Source organism: Desmodus rotundus, chromosome 8, assembly GCF_022682495.2.
Source record: "Desmodus rotundus isolate HL8 chromosome 8, HLdesRot8A.1, whole genome shotgun sequence".
Taxonomy (NCBI): domain Eukaryota; kingdom Metazoa; phylum Chordata; class Mammalia; order Chiroptera; family Phyllostomidae; genus Desmodus; species Desmodus rotundus.
The window spans coordinates 6,562,347-6,582,980 of NC_071394.1; the positions used below are offsets into that span (position 1 = coordinate 6,562,347).

Genomic DNA, 20,634 nt, shown 5'->3' on the forward strand with positions numbered 1-20,634 from the left:
CATTGACAGGTATGTGCGGTCAAGGACGAAGCATGACGTGGACATGCGAATCGGAATCCACTCGGGCTCAGTGCTGTGTGGTGTGTTGGGCCTGCGCAAGTGGCAGTTTGACGTCTGGTCTTGGGATGTGGACATTGCAAACAAACTCGAGTCTGGAGGAATTCCTGGGTAAGCCAGAGCAAAGCCCTCTTCTCCTTAACTGCTGTCGTCGGCTCACTTTATGAGAGTGGGTTTCCTGTGTGCAGAATTCGGGAGTATAGATCTAAGAAGCAGTTATTTGGGAGAAGATAGAACCCTCTGTGGACTGAGATGGTTTTGGTTTCTTTTTTCTGCTTTTTAAATGTCTGGTTATTTCCCATTCCTATCAATCAATATGCACAGGAATAAACTCGGCTTACTTATTTTTTTCAGTAGAGAGTTAGCCCCCCAATTCTAAACATGGGTCAAGTACCTACTGTGTACGAGACAGTCTGCTGAATATCATTAATACATGAGATCATTTCATCTTACAACACCCCACATAGGAAATATTAGCTTCCTTGCTTTAAAGGGGAAACTGAGGCTCAAAGAAATTACATGTCACATAAACAAAGCTATTAAGTACCTCACTATACATCACTGCCTCCCAGCGTTAAATCTATCAGTTCAGTTTGCTCAGGGACGTCCTTTTATTATGAATCTCCAGGCCCTCGATGTGTCCCCAAGAGCCTAGCACGATGCTTGGCACATGGGAGGAAGGAAAGGGGTGGAGAGGGAGGCACCCAACTCCACGGCACAGTGGTTGATAGTCTGGACCCTGCAGTCATGCAGAACTGAACTGAAATCCTCTCCCTGCCGCAGCACCAGCCATGCAGCCCCCCACACATACACAGTCTTTAACCCTCTGGGCCTTGGGACCCCAGGTCAGTGACTGTCAGCTCCAATGGGGATCTGAGGCACCTGGAGGGTCTGTTAAATCTCAGGTGGTTGTCCCCCACCCTCTGAACTTTTGATCAGTTTGTCTGGGGTGAGACAAAGACTGTGTCTTTGCAACAAGTGCCTAGGTGATGCTGATGCCATTGGCCTTGATACCACACTTTAGGGACCCCTGTGCTTGGGCTTTTGTTAAATGAGAAACGCATATAAAGTCCTTGGTCCTGTGCCCAGTAAATATTAACTGTGTTGGCGGTAGTTACTCTTTGAAAAAGATGTAGGATCTTAGAAGGACCTTGCACGTGAAGTCCTTGCCTCAGCCCAGCACTGCCACCTACCAGCAATATGACTCTGGGCCAGTTTTATCATCACAAAGTGAAGGGGTAAATGCCTATCACGTAGAGTTGTTGGAAGAAGGGAAATTATATGACAGGATCCATGGAGCCAGTCATATTGTAATAGCTTTGGCTACAAGATAACACTTACGCAAAATAGTTACCAACTTGTTAGATCTTACTTACTCTCATGACCACTATGGTTACATCCTGGCATTTTAAATGACCAGAAGATACCAGGTTTACCTGGCATGCAATATATGGGAATGTTGTCTGGCTCATTTCTGTAGACAAATGTAATTGCCAGCCTCTCATCTGCACATTCCTTACTCCAAAGCTCAAGGGAGCAGCCATGATAGAAGGAACACCTAAAACCTGTTTCTATCAAAACACTGAAGTGTAAAGATCAGAACTTGATCAGAACTTCCACAGAAGAATTAGTAATGAGAGAAGGTGAGGATGTCTTTCACTACAGAAAACACAATATTGATTTAGTGTATGCAAATATTATTCCCCCTGTGCCCCAATACAGGAAAGTAAAATGTAGAATCCAGAGAAAATACCAAACGGGGTTTGATATCTACCTTAATTACTTTAAATTACTTTAATTACTTTAAAAGAAGATCAGCCATCAGACTTTATAAAACCCTTCTAGGAGTTTCACTGTGGCTGAGAGAAAAAGACAGCCCTGTAGCCCCTACCTCTGAGACGGGTCAGCGAGAAGTCTGGGGCACTGATTTCACAGGTCAAACAGCCTTTCTGTTCTCCCAGGCCACCACTGCTCAGTTCGTTACGTATTGACAAATTCATCGAGAGAATATGTTGTGTTTGTTTAGCACATTTTTGAAGACAGCTCAAAACATCTTTACGTGTTTTTGTTTCTGTTATCTCACCCTAGAAATCAGTGACTGTACACAAGGATGCTAATTTGGAAAATGTGGACAGTGTGCCTTACATGATCACAAAGGGATCATTGGTAGTTTGGTGTTTGTTTTTTTTTTACACAACCTTTGCGGTGAATTATTCTCTCTATAAGCAGGAATTGAGCAGAATGGGTAAGAAGGGTAAGAGGGAAGTAGAGATAGAACTAAAAGTACAATGCATTTGGAAATGTCACTCAAAATATTCATTGTTTCCTCGGATATATTGTTTCTAGAATCACAAAAGCCAAGCAAAATATTAAGCATATGCCTGATTTATTTATTTATTCATTCATTTAAAGAAGCACTCAAGTTGGCTGAAGGAAATAAGTTTTGAGCTGCATCAAGGACTAGGAAATCGTCACACCGACAGCATGCAGGGAGCCTTCTGGGCATGGGGACAGGCTTGTTCTGAGTTCAGTAGACATAAAATGGCCCCTTGAACTTGAAGGAATACCGATTACTTGATGAGCCGGAGAGAGGACAGGGTACTACGCTGGAGGGATGTCAGAAAACGAGCTTTGAAGTGACGGCCCCGGGAGGGGAGGCCTTAGAGACCCTGCCCAGAACTCGGGCTGCATCCTGCGAGCCCGGAGCAGTAAACGACAGCAATGTGATCTCGGTGGCATTTTTTAGAACGCTCCTAATAATTTAAGCATTTGCTTTTATAGTATGGACAGTGCACCACGCACCATTTTGACTACTTCCACTAACCAACGCCTTTTTTATTAAGTTTGTTGGGGTGACTTTGGCTAATAACACAAGTTTCAGGTGTACGGTTCTACATCATCTGTATATAGCATCGTGTGCTCACCACCCAAAGCCTAATCTCCTCACATCGCCATCTATTTGACCTCCTTTAACCTCTTCATCCTTCTCCACCCCGCTTCCCGTCTGGTAACCACCATACTGTTGTCTGTGTCTATGAGTTTGTTATTTTGTTTGCTATTGTACTTTCTGTTTTATGTCCTACATATGAGTGAAATCATACAGTTCTTGTCCTCTTCCGTCTGACCAATCAACACTTGCAATGACCCTATGAAGTGGGTACTACTGGTTTTCCATTTTTATGGATAAGAAAATGGTCTCAGAAAGGTTAAGTAACTTGCCCAAGACCTATCAGCGAGCCAGTAAGTGGCAGAACCAGGATCTTGACCTCAGCAGTCTGGCCAGAGAGTCTGTGCTTGGAGCCACCCTGCTACTACACCACACAGTAGGTCATCCACACTACTACTACACACCACACTACTGCACACACAGTAGGTCGTCTGGTGGAGTGAGACAGGACAACAAAACCACACCTCCCCAGAACGATTTATCACGTGAAATTCTCCCAGTTCAAGTCTGATCCTTAGGGCCCTTCGTGTCATCTGTTGTTTTGCTAAAAAAGAAACTTGAGTCATGAGCTGCAGTGGCTGATGACTGAGCACAAATGAGTCACTCACCTTGTGAGTGAGACTGGCCAGCTGCCGGCCTGCAGGTGCCCATGGCTCTGTTCTCTGCCCCTTGCGATGGGCGCATTTCGGGGGAAATTGCATCTTGCAGAGGCTTTCCCAAAAGACCTTCCATGTAGCGCTGTGGACTTGTACGGCCTGCATTTGTTCTTAAGGAGATCTTAGACAAGTTGGAGAAATAGGCAAGACAGTAAGAGAACCGTCATCGTTGCATGGTGACTTTGGACAATAACTGCCATTGGGTTCAGAAACATTTATGGAACTTGTTTTCCCAAAGCAATGCACAGCCCTGAAAAAGAATCACTGAGATCGGGCTGAGAGCCACAGGAAAAGCCAAAAGGAGTGTTGACACGTGGCTCAGCGGGCAGCGTTTCATCAGAGGTTGAAGTGCAACACTGTGCTCGTTGACTTACACTTGGACTTCGGTTCTATTCTATTCCTCCTGATTTTCAGGGGAACATATATTGTCCCTGAGGACAGGTCCTCGCAGTACCTTGATGTTAGCTTTGCCTAGGACAAAAAGTAGCGTGTCCTTTGCCGGCCTCATCCAGAATGTATAATGCCCTATGCTTTATGTACACAGGAGGATTCACATCTCCAAGGCCACCCTCGACTGCCTCAATGGCGACTATAATGTGGAAGAGGGCCACGGGAAAGAGAGGAACGAGTTCTTGAGGAAGCACAACATAGAGACCTATTTAATTAAGCAGCCTGAGGAGAGTCTGCTGTCCTTGCCCGAAGACATTGTCAAGGAGTCAGTGAGCTCCTCGGACAGGAGAAACAGTGGGGTGACGTTCACGGAAGGGTCCTGGAGCCCCGAACTGCCCTTCGACAACATAGTGGGGAAACAGAACGTAAGTCCTGGCTTCCTTCTTCTGGTTAGCCAAATGCATGCTCCAGAGCATCCGCACCAGGGAAAACCGATTCTTCTTTAACCTTATCTCTGCCGAGTGACACAATTGCAGATGATCAAACGTATCTCCTCGGGACAGAATTAACCTTTGTGTGCCATGTCAGGAAATGTCAGAAATGCCAGTGTTCCCAACACCGTCTCCTTTTTTTATTTTCTGACCTCGCTAAAAATAAATGTCATGTGCAGCTGAATTATAATTTTACAAAAAGTAGTGACTCGTGCTGCAAAAGAGAAATCCGATGTTATTAAACTGGCAGCTCAAGCAGACAGTCAGGTCCATGAGAACGCCATTCTTCAGGCAGCTGGCAGGCCAGGAGTTCTGAGCTGCCCTCTGTAGTTTAAAGTCAGGAGGACACTGTTGATTTGGGAATTTAAAAGCAGCACCAAGTGATGCCCAAGGTGACGGTCAGAGAGTTCAGGAGTGGCATGAAATTTCAAAGCCACCCACATAATTCTATTTCTGTTGATTATGAATTTGCTTCTTACATGAGGGAGAGAGCTCCAAAGTCAGTACATAAGGTATAAATCACCAATCAACAAATTATTTTTTAAATTATTCTTAACGACCAGGATTCCACTAAACCCAATGAGATGCTAAGACTCTGAGAGGCACTGGAGGATGGAGGCTGATCAAGGGAGAGGACCAAAGTGGATTTGGGGATGCTCCAGTCCCCAGAGTGCTTGCTCAGAGCATGGGCAGATCACCTGCTCTACTAAGGGTTTTTTCTCTCATCATCTATGCCAAGCACACATAGTTAAATTCATATACGTTAAATGGTATAACTCCACTGTCCTTTTCTAAAGAAATACACACAAAAAAGCCAATATATAAGGCTTATAAACAGTTTCTGACAGGCTCCCGAGCCAAGCAAAAGCTGAGAGTATTAGGAAGGAAATCAACCAAACCAAGAGTGTGAGAAGCTTCCTGAAGACTTGTGTGGGTTAATTGTTTTAATCCATGGCCTGAACTTTTCTCATTAACTTTTAGATAAGAAAAAAAACCTGTCTGCTTGGAGACATTTAAAATGGAAAAGGTTAAAATGCTGAAAGCCTTCTGCATCTGACAGATGGCTGGGGCGCGCTGAGGCTCGCTTACCCTCTGTCTCCGTTCAGTTCTGTGTGAAGGAGCTAAGGGGCAATGTGTGTGCCAGATTCCACTGGGGAAGACCCAAGTTGAACCCAGTCTCCCTGCCTTGCAAGAGTCTCCCCTTAAGTTCTTACTCTTCTTTTATAGGTGTTCAGTTTTCCCCAAAATTAGGCCCACACAAGTCATCGCTGATTTCAGTGCCTACTTCTTTCCGTCCCTGAATTGGTGTGCATGGTTCAACTTGCTGTTATATACAAGGAGCTTCTCTGTCCTTCCTGACGGGGGTGCAGGGCCAGCTGACAGGGCCCTCTCCGCTCGTTACTGGAAGAGAAGACATGTGCCTCGCCTTCAATGCCTCCGTAACTGCATAAAATTCTCTCTCTCTCTCGTTTTTTAATGTTTCTGTTTGTTGTTGGTGTTTCCATTCGAAAAGCTCTTTTCTTTTTAAGCTGATTGTGGAAATTGGGGTAATTCCTAGTTGTTCTTCTCTCAGTTGTACCTCACCTTGCTGCTAATGATTGAGAATCAAGGAGAGAGGGTGGAGATGCTTGGTTTTATCCTCTGATTGATGGATCTGGTAAAATTGTACAGGAATATCTGAAATATTTCTTTGCTGATTTCCTAAGAATGCTTGCTGATCTCACCAAATAGTTATTACACAATATGTCATTGTCAGTCAATGTCCATACCGTGTATCTCACGAGGCCCGAGTTTTGCCTGGATACACCCCACGTGTGCCATCTTCAGTGTGAACAGTCTCCTCCGTTCATTTTGATGTCCTCAGACTTAGGAGCCAGTGAATGTGTACTGACGTCCATATTAACTAAACGGCACTGGCAAGATTTAGGAAGTGACTGAGTCGATGTAAACGGCCACAAGCTCTCAAGTGTGCGCTTGCGCTTCACTGTAGAAGTCAGGGTTCACCTGTGCCTGGAAGAGATTAAAGCTGCTCTGGCTGAGACTGTGCTCCGCCGAAACACCAGCCGGTTGCGTGGAGAGCCCAGCCCATCCGAGTGTTTGTCTGTCACACATAAAACATACTAATGCTTCCCTGGGGGGTTTCCAGCTGAACTGGCCGAATGTTTGGGCTTCTACGGATTCATAATGTGTGCTTAGGAATACTTCTAATAACATTGGGATTCTGTGCTATAATCTATGCTCTGTAGCCAGCAGATGTTCAGATAGTTACATTCTCATTCATTTGTACAATGGAGATTAATTGGGCGTCCTGTACATGCCAACTACTACTAGCAATGAAAGGAGGGACACCAAAAAGAAACACTGTAGAGGTAAAGTCAGCCAGTAGTTTATATGTTTCACTTCCACTGTTCAGCTCAAATTAGAACAATATGGCAAGTAACTGGGCTTGATGACATTCGTTGAATGAGTGAATGAAATGAGAGATGTGGGTAGCAACAGAGAAGAACCAGTCAAGTTCAACTTCTAGATTTTTTGCTTAGGCAACTGGGCGGATGGTGGAACTGCCCACTGAAATAAGCAATATTGGAATGGAAGGAGATTAGGTGGGAAACACTAGGAATTCAGTTTGGAACATGTGGAGCTTGAGATGCCTGGTAGAGGTCTAGGTGGAGATATCCAGAAGGCTCCTGAACACTCACTTCCGGAGCTCAGGCATAAAAGAATTGTGCAAGGGATGCGACTCTGGCAGTCATCAGAATTGGCGTGCTAGCCACAGCCACGGGAGTGAAGGAGATCACAATAGGGAATGTGTAAAATGAAACAATAAGATGACATGGGACAGACCTTGAGGGTGCCAGATGGGAGGTGAAAGAGAGTAATGATCCCATGACAGTGGCAAATAGGAAGTAAAGTGATGAGACGAGAATTGGGGTGTGTGGGGTTATGGAAGCCTAGACGGCAGAGCCTTTTGAGATGGAGGGAGCGATCAACAGTGTCCAGTGTAGCCAAGAGGCCTTGGAGGGAAGGACATCATTGGCAGGAGGCAGATTTGATGAGGTGGTGAAGTCAGAAGCCAGCTGGTCACAGTTGATAAGTGAGGACTCTGGATTTCCAAGTAGAACCTCAACTCCGCCCCTGTCTCCTCCCCACAGCCCATCTAAGGAGTCCATCAATGGTGTGGAGGAGCAACCATTGCACTAAGAATTACTCCAGTCCTGTCTATGCTTGAAGATTCTTTCCTTTTTTTGATGTCACGCATCTTCTCTGCCCCATCTGTGTCCACTTGGGTTAAAATTGCCGGCTACCCCAGTCTGAGTTGTGGTATCCAGGTTGCTCTTGGCAGCCCTCAGCACTCCTGCTTTGCATCCCTGACTCCTGACATGGCAGAATGTTAGGAATTACTTCATGTGCACCACGAAATGAGAAAGGTGGGAAATTGCTGGGCCAGAGCACAGTGAGCAAGGAGGAAGGGGTAAGAGGTGAAGCTAAAGGACAGGGGAGCTTGATCCTGCAAGCTTGGCTGACCGGGGACTCCATTCTAAGGGAAGGGATAGGAAGGTTTCCAGACAGGCTGTGCCATGGCCTGGTTTAGTTTTTAAGAGATCACTTTGGCTGCCTTGTGGAGAATGGATTGCAGGGGCAAGAATGGATAAACTGCATCTTAGACTTATTATGATCCCCAGGAGGATACAAAGGATAAAGCTGTATGTCTCTGTGAAGTGTATTGCGTGAGAATATGAATCCTCTACGTGATTTTTATGACAGGTGATATGCCAAGCATGTGGAGCCACCCTTTTAGAAGCGAAGCCCCTTTCGGAGCCCTGGGTCTGTCTCTCACATCCTATGACATCCTCGCCATCGTCCCATCCATCCCTTTCATATGTATCGTGCCATCAGAATCTGGGTTATTTTCTTCTACTCCTCCAGGCCTTTGAAAGGGGTCACCTGGAGAAAAGCACACATTGGTGCTTCCTTTGCATTTATCAGTCGTTTCTACAAAACCAACTGCCCTTGGTCGCTGTTGTCGTCATGAAATCAGTATGTGCACCGTAAATACCGAAAACGTAACTGGAATCTGTATATTCCACACAACAAAACAGAAAGCAGATGTGCTTCTTTGCCATGAGGATAGAGAAATATCCAGTGTCACTGACGTTAACAGAAGTAGAGAGTTCAGGGCCAGGTACCATGCTGGGCGTGTTGCTCACATCCTTTCCACTTAATTTTCAGACCAACCTTACAATGTAAGTGCGATGTGCCTGCTTTACAAATGAGAAAATTGTGATTCGTAGAGATTGATGAATTCCCTGAGGGTCAGGAAGCTTGTAAATAGCAGAGCTGGAGTGAGAACCCAATTATGTCTGACCCCCCAACACTTCCCATCTGGCCACACTGTCTCCCTTCTGTGGCTGAATATAAAGGTACATGCCGGATTTCTACCTTCTGCCCTGTTTACAGGTCAGTCTTAAAAGGTAGGGGGTATGTGTGTGTCCACCTTCGGAAGACAGGTCAGTTGCTCACCAGGGATGGTTAGTAATTTTCTGTGAAAGCTCCAGGAAGTGACCAGATTTTCCTCCAGCTTGTCATATCCTACCAGGTAGCATCTCCTCCCCCAGCTGGGCCGTCTCTCACGTCCACGTAGGTATAAAACATAAACAGCTACTTGTTTCGGTCCCACTTGGGCCGGAGAGTGTTGAGACCCAAAGGAAAGGAAACGCGGAGGCAGTGGAGCCTGCAGCTGGGTTGGGGAGCAGGACGCAGGGACGTGCTTTGGTTCCTCTAACTTCATCAGTCCCAGCTGGGGCTTTCCTCGGACGCTGTTTTCTGTATCCACTGGAATAAATGGAAGAATCCTCATCTGGTCGCCTCACGGGTACCCGATGCTGAGGGACCCAGATTCCTCATAGTGAACTAGTCGGTCCCACAGGCTGAATTGTGATCTTGGGGCAAATCTCTGCAGGACCAAGATTTGGAAAAGGCCTAAAAGGACACTCAAGGTAACTGAAGTCTAGCCTGGATTTCTCCACTTAACTACACCACAGCCTCGGGCAACCACTCCCGCCTGCCAAGCCTCAGTGTTCCCATCCATGCAGTGGCAGAGCTGAGCGAGGATCCTGACTCTTCCTTTCAGCTCTGACATTGTCCCATTCGCTTTCTCAGCCTCCGTCACAGGCTGGGCGTCTGCGACCACACTACTGAGTTACTCCCACTTCAGAATCCAAAGCCCAGAGAAGAAATAATTCTCCAGGAAGCAATGGGGATGCCTGCTGTTCACGTTTACCCTCATGTAGAATAACAGTTCAGCATAACTCTTATCCTAGTGAACTGTCTGAAAACATTGGCATCAAATTCAGCAACGAGAGTTTAAAAAAAAAGTATACCTCACCAAACTAGGGAGTGAAATTCTCCCTTTCTCTCAGCATTCTGGGTAACTGAGCTTTGACTGTGCGCAGCAGGCACTCAGACATCACTGCGAACATCAGCCCCTTTGCCGTCTCTCGTCTTTCAGCGCCCTGTTTCCACCGTGACCACTGTGTTCTTTTCTTGAGTAATATTGATCCCCGGGGTTTGGTTTCCTCCCTTCTGTTCCTGTCTCTAAGGGGTGGGACGCAAACTGAGTGCCTGGCCCCTTTCTTGTGCACAGAAATGCCCACGAGAAAAAGAACGCCTGGATTCCAACTCGTTCTGCTTCTGTCATTCAACTTAGGCAAGTCAGTGCCCCCCGCAAGACGTTCATTCACTCCCTCATTCATTCAGTCATTCATTTATCCACTACTTACTGAGTAACTACGATCTGCGGGCATTGTGCTGGGCGTCAGGGAAAAAGAGAGAGGAGGGAGGGGTCAAGCTGTCAAGGAGCTCACCGTGCGGAGGTATCACTAATAGGCCATCAGGACCAGTGTGAACTTGCTGTCATTCCAGCAGCAGAGTGTAGCAGAGGGTGCAAAACTGACCCAGGGTCATTGGGGAGGACCTTCCCAAGGAAGTGGCTGCTAAGCTGAGATCTACAGACAAGCAGGGAGATGGGACCAAAGATGAGAACATAAGACCCCAGGTGGAGGGGGGAAGCGAGGCAACCTTTCCCCATGGTTTCTATTCTTCGAGACACTGCCCTGGTTCTCCATACGGAGATGAGTGGTAGTTCTCTACAGGGATTTAATTCCAGCCCAGAGCAAAGGCACTTGACATTTCTGTTGGCCTGGCCAGCCTCATCTTTGACTATTTGTGTATGTGTTTATTTTTTACCTCACCTGGGGTCAAAAAGGAATCACGGTGGTAATTCCTTGGGTATCGATGGTACTTTTTGAAAGGTTCACCCACATCTCAAGGATCTCTAAACGACTGCTATGAATTCTAGGTGATGACCCTCCAGATTTGGTTTGCATCTCTCCCACTCGAGGACTTCTGTGTCACCTTTGGTGGCATAGAGAATCTCATCACACCATGAGATGATAAGAACTTCGCATACATCACAGGTGGCAGCACCCACTCAGGATTCACTATCTTGAGAGTACTTCACACATGACTGCTCTTAAATGCTAAACTCAGATGCAAACACTGGGAGTAATGAGAGCCCAGGAAAGCTAAATTAATGAGAAAATTCCAACAGGCAAGTGTGGGGCAGAGAAGTTAGGATAAGAGGGAGTAGAAGCCGTAAAGTCCCAAAGACGTAACAGTTTGACCCTAATCTGGGTAATTTCCTCTTTTCCTCTTATTTTGTCCTATCGTAACTGGTTACTAGTAAGAGACTGGCTTCTTGAAGACCAGTGATTTGTAGCTCATTGCAACAAAATTAAGGAAAGCATCAAAAACTAAATTTAATTATCAAGTTGTATAACAGGAGTCTGAAAAAAAACTCAGACCTATAGACTTAAAACAATAAACATGAGCAATTTATCAGCAACTCACGGTTTATACTACAGCAGGCCCTCGAATCAAGTCATTTTGTTATAACACGGATGAGACGCCCTAGGAACTTAACTCTGGTTTATATGATTTAGCCTTTAGTAAAGTCGGTTTTGTTATGTTGTTTTGCTGCAGGTCCAAGGACCTACTGGGAACATTAAATGAGGAGTTACTAGATTTCATAATCCTAAATATAAAGAGCTACTTTAGAATCTTTTAAAAGATGAAAGTGTAGGTAATTCTTATATTTCAATTTTCTCCAAATTTCTGTTCTGAAAACATACAAACACACACGTGCATTTTCCCCATGCCACTGACATTTCTGGAAAATCTACGTATTTGTTTTCTTGTGTTCTGTTCACAAGAAAACTGAGTAGCTTAGGTCCTGATATATGAGCTGAAATGATTCCAATTGTCAACCCAAGGCCATTGGTCATTGGGAAAGTGGTCACCTCTCCAGCCACAGCCAATGCCATTTCGGCCCAGCTGTTTCAGTGCTAGGAGAATGGACTTTGATTCCCACCCTATAGACCAACCATTCACGTGTCAGCTTCTCTGTCCCAGCTCACGAGTCACGTCCACAGCAGGAATCCCGCCTCCACCCCTGGGCTCACCCCATCCCTCCACTATCTCGTTGCACCTCAACCCCGAGACGACATCAGTGCTGGAGTTGGCGTGTCTGTTCCACACATTACTGTGGATGTGATATTTTAAAAGCTAAAAGTTCTATTGGCAGCTTGACTCCAGTCATGTGGCTTCAAAGTGGCCACATTTCAATGGAGGTGCCAAGTTCTGTTTTGGCCAATTTTAAAGAAGTTTAACAACTCTTTTTGATTAAAAATGGGCCAGGTGCATAATGACTCAGGCACAATCACATTCTCAAACTGAGATTAGCATCTTTCTGAGGAACTCAGAGGATAATTTCAAAGAAGGAGTCCTGAATTAGCTAACAGAGGATGTGTCAAACGAGCCAGACGAGCTTCTCAGGTGAGACAGAATCAGTGTCAGACACCACCTGTCCTGGATTAACCTGGCTCTGAGGTCCTTGGGCCAGAGGCTGAGGACAAAATCTGGAATGCTGGAGGTTGTCCCGTGGCTCTGAGTCCCCTACCCTGAGAACTCTGCCCCATCATTTGGAATCGTGGTGCCTGACGTTCAGCTACAACTGACCGCGGGCCCATACCTCGTCCAAAGAGAACCAAAACCAGAGTGTCTGTGGCCAAAGGCAGGAACCACCAGTATGATGAACAGAAGCAGGCAGAAAGGCCTTCGATGTCAGGGAAACATGCCGGGAAGACAACCTAGCACATCTGGGATTTAAATCCCAATGAATAAACTGTGCTAATGGTCTGGCTAATGAGTATTAGTCGAAAGGTTAAGAGTGAGGTTGTGGGGTTCAAGTGCGAGGCAAACTAATACATGCTGACGCTTATTGTGGGATCTACCAGAACTAGGGGCACCTCCCTACAATTGCTTTATTCTCTTAATCATTAGCGGACTCGAATTTCAGAACACAGAGTGACAAAGGCCAATCAAAGGATTTCACACATCCTTTGTTCCCTAGCAGAAGTAACATCCACACAACATTTGGCCAGACCTCAAGTTCTGCCCAAAGATGGGGAACAGTGACTGCGCAACGTGCCTGGGCCCCAGACTGACGTGGACCGCTCGCGACTGAAGACGGGGAGCCAGGCTGCAGAGCGGCCCTGGAATCCCGCAACGGGCCTGCTGGGAATGTCTGGCTGTTATTTCAGCAAACGGCGTGGACGTTCTGACCCTCGTTATTTCGTTTCCCAGAGCAGAAGCTATGAGCCTATTATGAAAATGACTGAACCTCTTCCCGTGGTGATATCCCATGGACCTCCCTCAGTAAGAGCTCATTAAACATTCTTTTGCTTTGTTCGGAAAGCAGATTACGGTGATATAAATATCAAAAAAAAAAAAAAAGAGAACCTAAGAAGGAACCCTAAAAAAGCAGCAGACATGTAATTTGAGCGTGATGTTTCACTGTCCCTGAGTACAGAGAGAAGGTTGGGACAGTCTTGACTAACACATCATGTTTACGGAGACTGGATGAATTCACTAGCACTTCCATTCCTAGGAGAAGGAGAAGTTGCTACATGGCAGGTTCTGAGAAGCCCTGTGGGAGTCTTTCCCCAAGGGTCCCCCAACTCAGTGTTCACCCCAATGGCACTTAGAGCTTTCTCTCCCAAAAGGCCCTCTCACATCCAAGCACATCTCTACTCCTCATCCCTGGAGTTGAGCAAAAAATACTTGTGCCTCCTTCAAACACAAAGATGTTTTCCTGAGGCCCTCAGTACAAACCATTATAGACTAGATCACCTCAAAGCTTTTACAAGAAGTGAGCCTTCTTTAAAACAAAAAAAAAAACACAAATAAAACTTTTTTCAAAAAAGAGGAGGAGCCTTCTCTTCTGGGGATTGGACTGGGGTTCTAACACAAAGAAGAAAGTAACTCTAGTGGTTCATCCAGCTGTTCTTATTCAGACCCAGAGCTGGTTCCCAGCAATGTCTTCTCATGTTTGCCTAGAACGGTAGGGCAGGGAGTGGGATAGGGCCTGACAGGTCAAGTCACTGCCTGCTTCACAACCCGGACCCTGCATGTGGCAAGTTTGAGGTGGAGCCCCAGAGGCCTCCCAGGCGGGTGCAGGGAAACGCTGCCCTACAGGCAACGGAAGGGGGGCCCAGGAGCTGGGTGAGGAAGCCATCGGCCCTTAGCTGCTGCTTCACGCAGAGGCCACCAGAGACTAGGACCAAACAAGAAGGTCTTTGGGAAAGAAAAGGCCATCTCAGCCTGCAGCGATGACCCCACAGCTAGGCGCTGAGGCTGCTGGAGGTGGCATCCTTCTAGGTCTTTCCCAAATCAGCTGCACACTGGCCGTCACTGTCGGACCTCCATCACAACTACCTACTGCTAAATCTCAAGACGGCTGTGTTCACATCCCAGAGGAGCTACAAGATGAAGCCATCCCACGGATGACTTCAACTTTCCACTTCAAGCTGGCCCACGGGGATGGACACTCAAGTGGACAGTAGTCTAGGCATTGGCCCCAGAAAGGGCTCTAGGTGAGCACTTGCCCGTCTGCCATCTCTGGCACACTAGCGGCCAGCACTGGGTGGTAGTAATGGAAGAAGAGTTCCTTGGTTCCAGGAACCTCAATAAATCGTCACATTGACAAGCATTATGAGGCTGCCTTTCAAGGCTCTTGCTTTTGGCTGGAAATATATTCAGCCATCATGGTGATGCCTTTACTTCCTGCTGATCAAAAACAAGGCATTTAATTGAATAATGGGAAAATAAACTACTTTTATTTAACGAATAGTTTGGTAAATAGGATCTGTTCAAATGTAGCATCCATTTGGGAGAGAACAGAAAAAAATACAGGGGTTTCTAGTACTAAGAGATGGGAAACTATGCCCTGGGAACTACCGCTCATCCGTCCATCCAACCATTCATTCCACACACACTTATTAAGAACCTACCAAATCTGCCAGATGCTAGAGATTCAGTTATGGATAAAACCACCTTCCTGACACTCAAAGAGATCAGAGTGTCAAGGAACAGACAAACTCACAATTATGCAATTATCGTACCTCACAGTAACTGCTGTGCTAAGGATAAGTGCAGGCTCGGGTAGGCTTCCTGGAGGAGGTGACATCTGAATTGTTTTTTTAAGTAGCAGCAGGACATGCAGTCAAATGCTACTTGTTCCAATGCATATACTACAATGGACTGAGTAAGTGTTTATATATCACACAGGGGCCGTTTCCAGGCTCCAGCACAAAGTCAGGCGCCATTTGCACTGGGTTTCCCCCTGTGCAGCGGTACGCTCTACAGGGCGCCAGATGCAGGAACCATGTCACCGTGCAGCAACTGGGGAGGTCAAAGCCACCAGCTTGAGGAACAAAACTATGGATACTAAAGAGGGGCACATGGAGAAAGACAAATACAAGGGGGGACCCAAAAAACTCTGGAATTATCATCTGGAGGGCGGGCCCCTTGCAGGAGAGTCTTCCCCAGCCAGGTGAGCGTCCAAGGAACCCATCTGGATCAGTGCATCTGCTGGCCTTGTTGTAAGAAGCTGCATTCAGCTTCAGTGAATTTTTTTAAAAAATTCTTTCAATGTGTTTGCCCATTTCATGATGGGCAATTTACAAGTGCACCTGCCCACACCACAGTGAGTGTTCAGCAGTTTTGACCAAACACCACATGACCCCCAGGCCCCACCCTCCCTATTCACCTGATCTCGCCCCCGAGCAACTTTTTTGTTTCCCAGGATGAAAAAAGTCCTCAAAGGGAAACATTTTGCCAATGTGGAAGAAGTGAAACAAAAAGTGGCAGAAGCACTAAAAGGCAACAGAATTGATGAGTGCAAAAACTGCTTTGAGCAGTGGGAAAAATGTCTCAATGGGTGCATTGCATCAAATGGAGAGTGCTTTGAAGGCGACTGAAGTTTAAACATGTAAGAATAAAGACACAATGTTTTCTAAATTCCGGGGTTTTTTGGGCCCCCCTCGTAGATGCCATTCAGCAAGCAGAAACAGGTCCACTGGGTGGAAGTTACGAACAAAAGCAGGAGAGAACTGTAGAGCACTGTTTCCCAGCTGGTATTCCACGGAACACGCAGAGGTTATTCGAGTAAACAGGGCTTCGTGGTCACAAAAGTTTGGAAAAAGCAGAGTTTACCAGTCTCACTTCTGAACTCATGGTGTCTTTATTTCCGTACTGTGTACTGTGAGGCTCTGGTGGAAGTATACAAAAATTTTTTCATTCAATAAACACATACGGAGTGGGTCCTTAGTGCCAGGCACTGCCGTAGACACTGAGGACAAAGACATCAACAAAAAAGACGAAATCTCTCCTCTCGAGGAGGGCGGTGAAGAGCCGAGGCAGTATACAAGTGATGAATCCGCACTTGCTACGCTGACTGGTCCACAGAACCATTATGCGAGCAAGCATCCCTTCATTCTTGTGTTCCTTGGAACACAGTTTGGGGGAAGGGATTAATTAGGAGGATCTAGTGATGAAACAGGGTGGTGACTTCCCCAGACCTCAGCACTGAAACCGTGTAGGTTGATTTATAATGTCTACAGAAATGCTTTAGAGGGTGTTTTGAGACAGGACTCTGTGATCCAGAATTTGACTCAGCAAGACTAGATGTTTCTAGAAAGTGCACCTTCAGCCTGAAATCTTACTGGGGAAAACATTATCTGCCGACACAAACTCATCAAGGAATCCCACAGGTTAGGGCCGTCCATGAAGCGATAGGACGAGTAGAAAAGTAGGTTTCCAGTGTATACACAGACAGGAGACGAGTCCCAGAGAAAAGTCTTCTGGTCATAAACCAAATGATGAGCTTTCAGAGGGCGCCTGACGTCCCCCACCCCATTCCAATGAAGTTCATAAAAGGATGCCTTACCCAGAACCTCTGATGATAATTTTCACGAGAACCCTCAGACTCTCGGGTAAACCCTAAGTTTGGAAACTTGGGTTCAGAAGGGACTCTGGTTCTCGTTTGGGCTTTAATCTGCCTTGAGCACCTGTGAGTGAAGAGGTGATTTCGGAAAAGCCCGAGGAGGGCACAGATCTGCGTTAGGGTCCATCTCGGGCTGCAGTGCCTTTCTGTGCAGAGCCTCCTATGTGAGGCCGGCTCAGCTGTACACTGATGGACCCCAGTGTTGGCCTATCTGACATCCCAACTACCTGAAAACGCCAGCTAGAGTAGTGCGTAAATAAGTGTACACATTTATTATTGTATGTAATATATATACTTCGATTATACATTGAAACATATTTACATATGTATGCAATTATATATAGTTATATGTGTGTGTATATACATATATACATATATATATATATAATTCAGTTATTCTCATGGCATTTCCCATTTCTTTCCATTTCATCCATTTGTTTTTCTCATTCTCTAGCCGACTGCTTTAAGTTGTTTATATGAAAGAACAGTCTCAACTTTTTGGAGGTCAATTCAGGATTGGAATCCTATTTGAAAGCTTATCCTGATGTTAACGGGATCCCAACTTGCTCACACTGGTGTTGCAGATCTTAAAAAGAAAGAGCCATAATCTAGCAAAACTAGCCCATTCCAGTCTAACTCTACACAGGCAAATGAGACACATTGCACGGCTTCCCAGACCGCCCACAAACGAGTCACTGAAGATACCAGCGTATGTAATTTTGGTGTCGGCAGCGTTACTCCACTGAAGGTGAACGCATGGTCAAATCTTAGCAGCCATTGCTAATAGACGAAGAGGAGGACCACAGTTGATTTCAAACCAAGGTCACCTCCAAGCCTTTCGTGCTTTGCAGTGATGCATGGGGGGTGGGGGTAGGGGCCAGGGAATAAAAGCCTATGGTTATCCTTCCTGATTCCGATTTACTTGACCTTGAGTTGAGACTGGTCTTCCCTTGATCATTCAGGGTGGGGCAAAAGTAGGTCTACAGTTGTTCATATGAAAATACTACAATAATTAATAAACAATAATACAAGAATAAATTCTGTGTTTCATGTACCTATAATGGCAAACCTCCTTTTCCTCACCTTGTGTACGTCCCGAGGGTACGAGGTGCCACAGAGATTGCTGGTCAAACCGCAGGTACAACTGTCATATGTAATTGAGAAAAGGGATCACTGGGTCTTCAGTGCATAAATACTAGGGACATAGGTGCAAGGAATAAAAATAATTGCTTGGATGAGAATTCTCCACCTCAGCATCGGTGACACGTTAGTGCAAGGGCTCCTCCCCAGCTCCTAACTATAACCTGGAGGCAATGATGAAAGGAAAAGAGTTTTCTCTCTTTTGAAAGAGCCACACAGACGGACGGTAGGGATTTGGGAGGGGTGGAGTTTGGCAAAGGGAGAGTCTGGGTTGGTCCCTGCCTTTCAAAAGTGGCCAATGGCACAGGTGCCCCGGAAGGGCCCACTAAGACGCCCCGGAAGGGGATCAGTGTCAGCCCCTGATGACATTTCACCAATGCCTATCAAGATGAGAAAGATGAGGACGAAGCTCATTAAATGAGTTATTCATTAAATTAAAAGCATTTAATGTAGGGGACCCATATTTTATTCTGAGACTACGCCATCTTTGTCATAAAAGTTACCTTTGTCGTATGAAATGCTGCTCACATTAGAGTTGTGATAACTGCTGCTGCTATAATGTATATAAGTCAGTCCTGAAAATGCTTCCTGAAACCCCCCTTTCTCTGTGAAACTCAAAGGTCCAAGAGCAATTGAAGACATGAGGGGCTGGTGGAGTCGACAAACCCAATTTAGTTCAAAGAAAGAAAATGCAGATTGCAGAGCGAGATGGACATGCAGAACAACGAATGTCCACAGATCTTTAGCTCTTGGACTCCAGCTCCAAGCACTCACTGGGGGGCACCTTGGCACCTCTAAACCAGAATGCATGCCCAGTCAAAGGCAGCCTAAGCGTCTTTTCCACCTCCTTCCCAAGACAGAGAACTAATGTCATTTTCTAAACTGTATATAGAGGATTCCACCCAGGATGCCCATGGGGGGTGCATGGAGCGGTGGGCAGCCTCCATCCTTTGCCTTCAGGGAGGCTGTTCTAATGCATTTAATCCCAGGGGCTGAGCCCTCTGGCCCTGCATGGATCCTGCTGGTTAATTTTCTGGAACATTGGTCCCTGCTTCCTTCTCTCCGCTCCAGCTCTTCTCCTTACCTCTCATCCTGCTGTACCTCCCCCTGACATCTATCTTTTTCCCTGTGGTAGCCTCCGGGGTAACTCAGAGTGGAAATTAACTGCTCCAGTGCCCTAAGAGCATGTACTTCACTTTCTCATGTTGGTACATACCACTCCACCCTGGGGCAGCAGATGAGGGATGCAGTAAACGCTAGCAGTGAGGAAGCCCTGCTATGGAATTCTTTAGAGGCCCAGCATTTAGGTTACCCAGACTGTCTCCATGAAGGTGAAAATGAAGAGTCCAACAGCATGATAGGAAGAATCCTTCTGGAATGAGCTAGAAGGCTCCAGTAGGTCAAAGCCCAGGCTCTGGCTCTGAAGTCAGAGGATCTGACCCGGCTGCAGATGAGCTGGTGACTCTTGTCTCCCAGAGGCTCACAGATATAGAAAGGGTCCGGGCAGAAGGGCCTCTGAGGGGCTGTCAGCTCTCACAGTTCAATGAGTACATTGCCTTCTCTCAGGCCAGCCTGTGCTCTGGGCATGGCCGAGCTGAGGGGCTGGCAGAGAAAAGCAGAAGCAGTGGGTGTGGACGGAGGTGGGGAGGCGGGGAGTTTTCACCGCCCCACTCTGCAGATGCACCCCATCCTCTGCATCCGCCCAAGGAAATATCTCGGGGGCAGACTTAAGCATTCCTGTGCCTATATCCCATCAGTTGCCATCCCCCTTTTGTCAAAGAAGTTGTCTTATGTTGGAGCTGTAAGTGAGCACTGCATTTGGCTAGATCCAGCCAGTTGGTCTTGTCACCTGCACTGAATTACCTAGAGGCAGGGGCCTCCCTGCCAAACCTGGTGTGACTGCATAAACTCAGGCTGCATAAAACGCTATTTCTGCATCCATGCAGCCATACCCAGTGACCGGCCACAGTGGTCACGCCTTCTCACACCTCCTGCTGGTCAATTAACCCTGTGAAATGGAGAGGCTGCAACTGCTTGCATTTTTTGCCTAAAGGAAATTAAACACATATATCTATATGAGGATATAGATATATAATGGTCTATGGGGAAAAAAATTTGTCAATTGTGAAAACCTAACAATATCAAGTTCAAGGAGATCTTGGCACACTTGGCTGTATGTCCATGAGGAATGCTTTAAAAAAAAAAATGCAAGTCACGTGTCCCCAAGTCTCTCCACCACCATTAAAGGAAAGACCACACGAAAATGTGGAATCTACTTGGCTGGAGATGATCATTTCTGTGGGCTTTTCGGATATACTTTACTTTCTGTTATTTCTATTGGTTCTCTTTCTCTTGCACCAGAGATGTGACTGGTTAGAGAAACGGTCCTGATGAACACTTCCAAGCTGACAACTCTCCAAATAATTGAAACCAAAAGAATTCAGTGCACCTACACAGAGGAAAGGGGCGTGTCCCTATCAATGTGCTAACTTGCCAGGTTGTGTTTCTCTAAACTAAATGCTAACTTACCAACTTCTGTAGGTTTCACTG

General features: G+C 46.2%; 1 protein-coding gene across 2 annotated transcripts in view; it reads left to right on the forward strand.

The window, feature by feature from the left end:
- Positions 1 to 20,634, forward strand: part of ADCY8 (adenylate cyclase 8) — a 159,605-nt gene that overhangs the window by 79,894 nt on the left and 59,077 nt on the right. For both annotated transcript variants that reach the window (XM_024572213.3, XM_045181780.2), the window contains exons 6-7: positions 10 to 168; positions 4,205 to 4,475. In XM_024572213.3, coding sequence (XP_024427981.2) covers positions 10 to 168; positions 4,205 to 4,475 — 430 coding nt within the window. The remainder of the gene's footprint in view (positions 1 to 9; positions 169 to 4,204; positions 4,476 to 20,634) is intronic.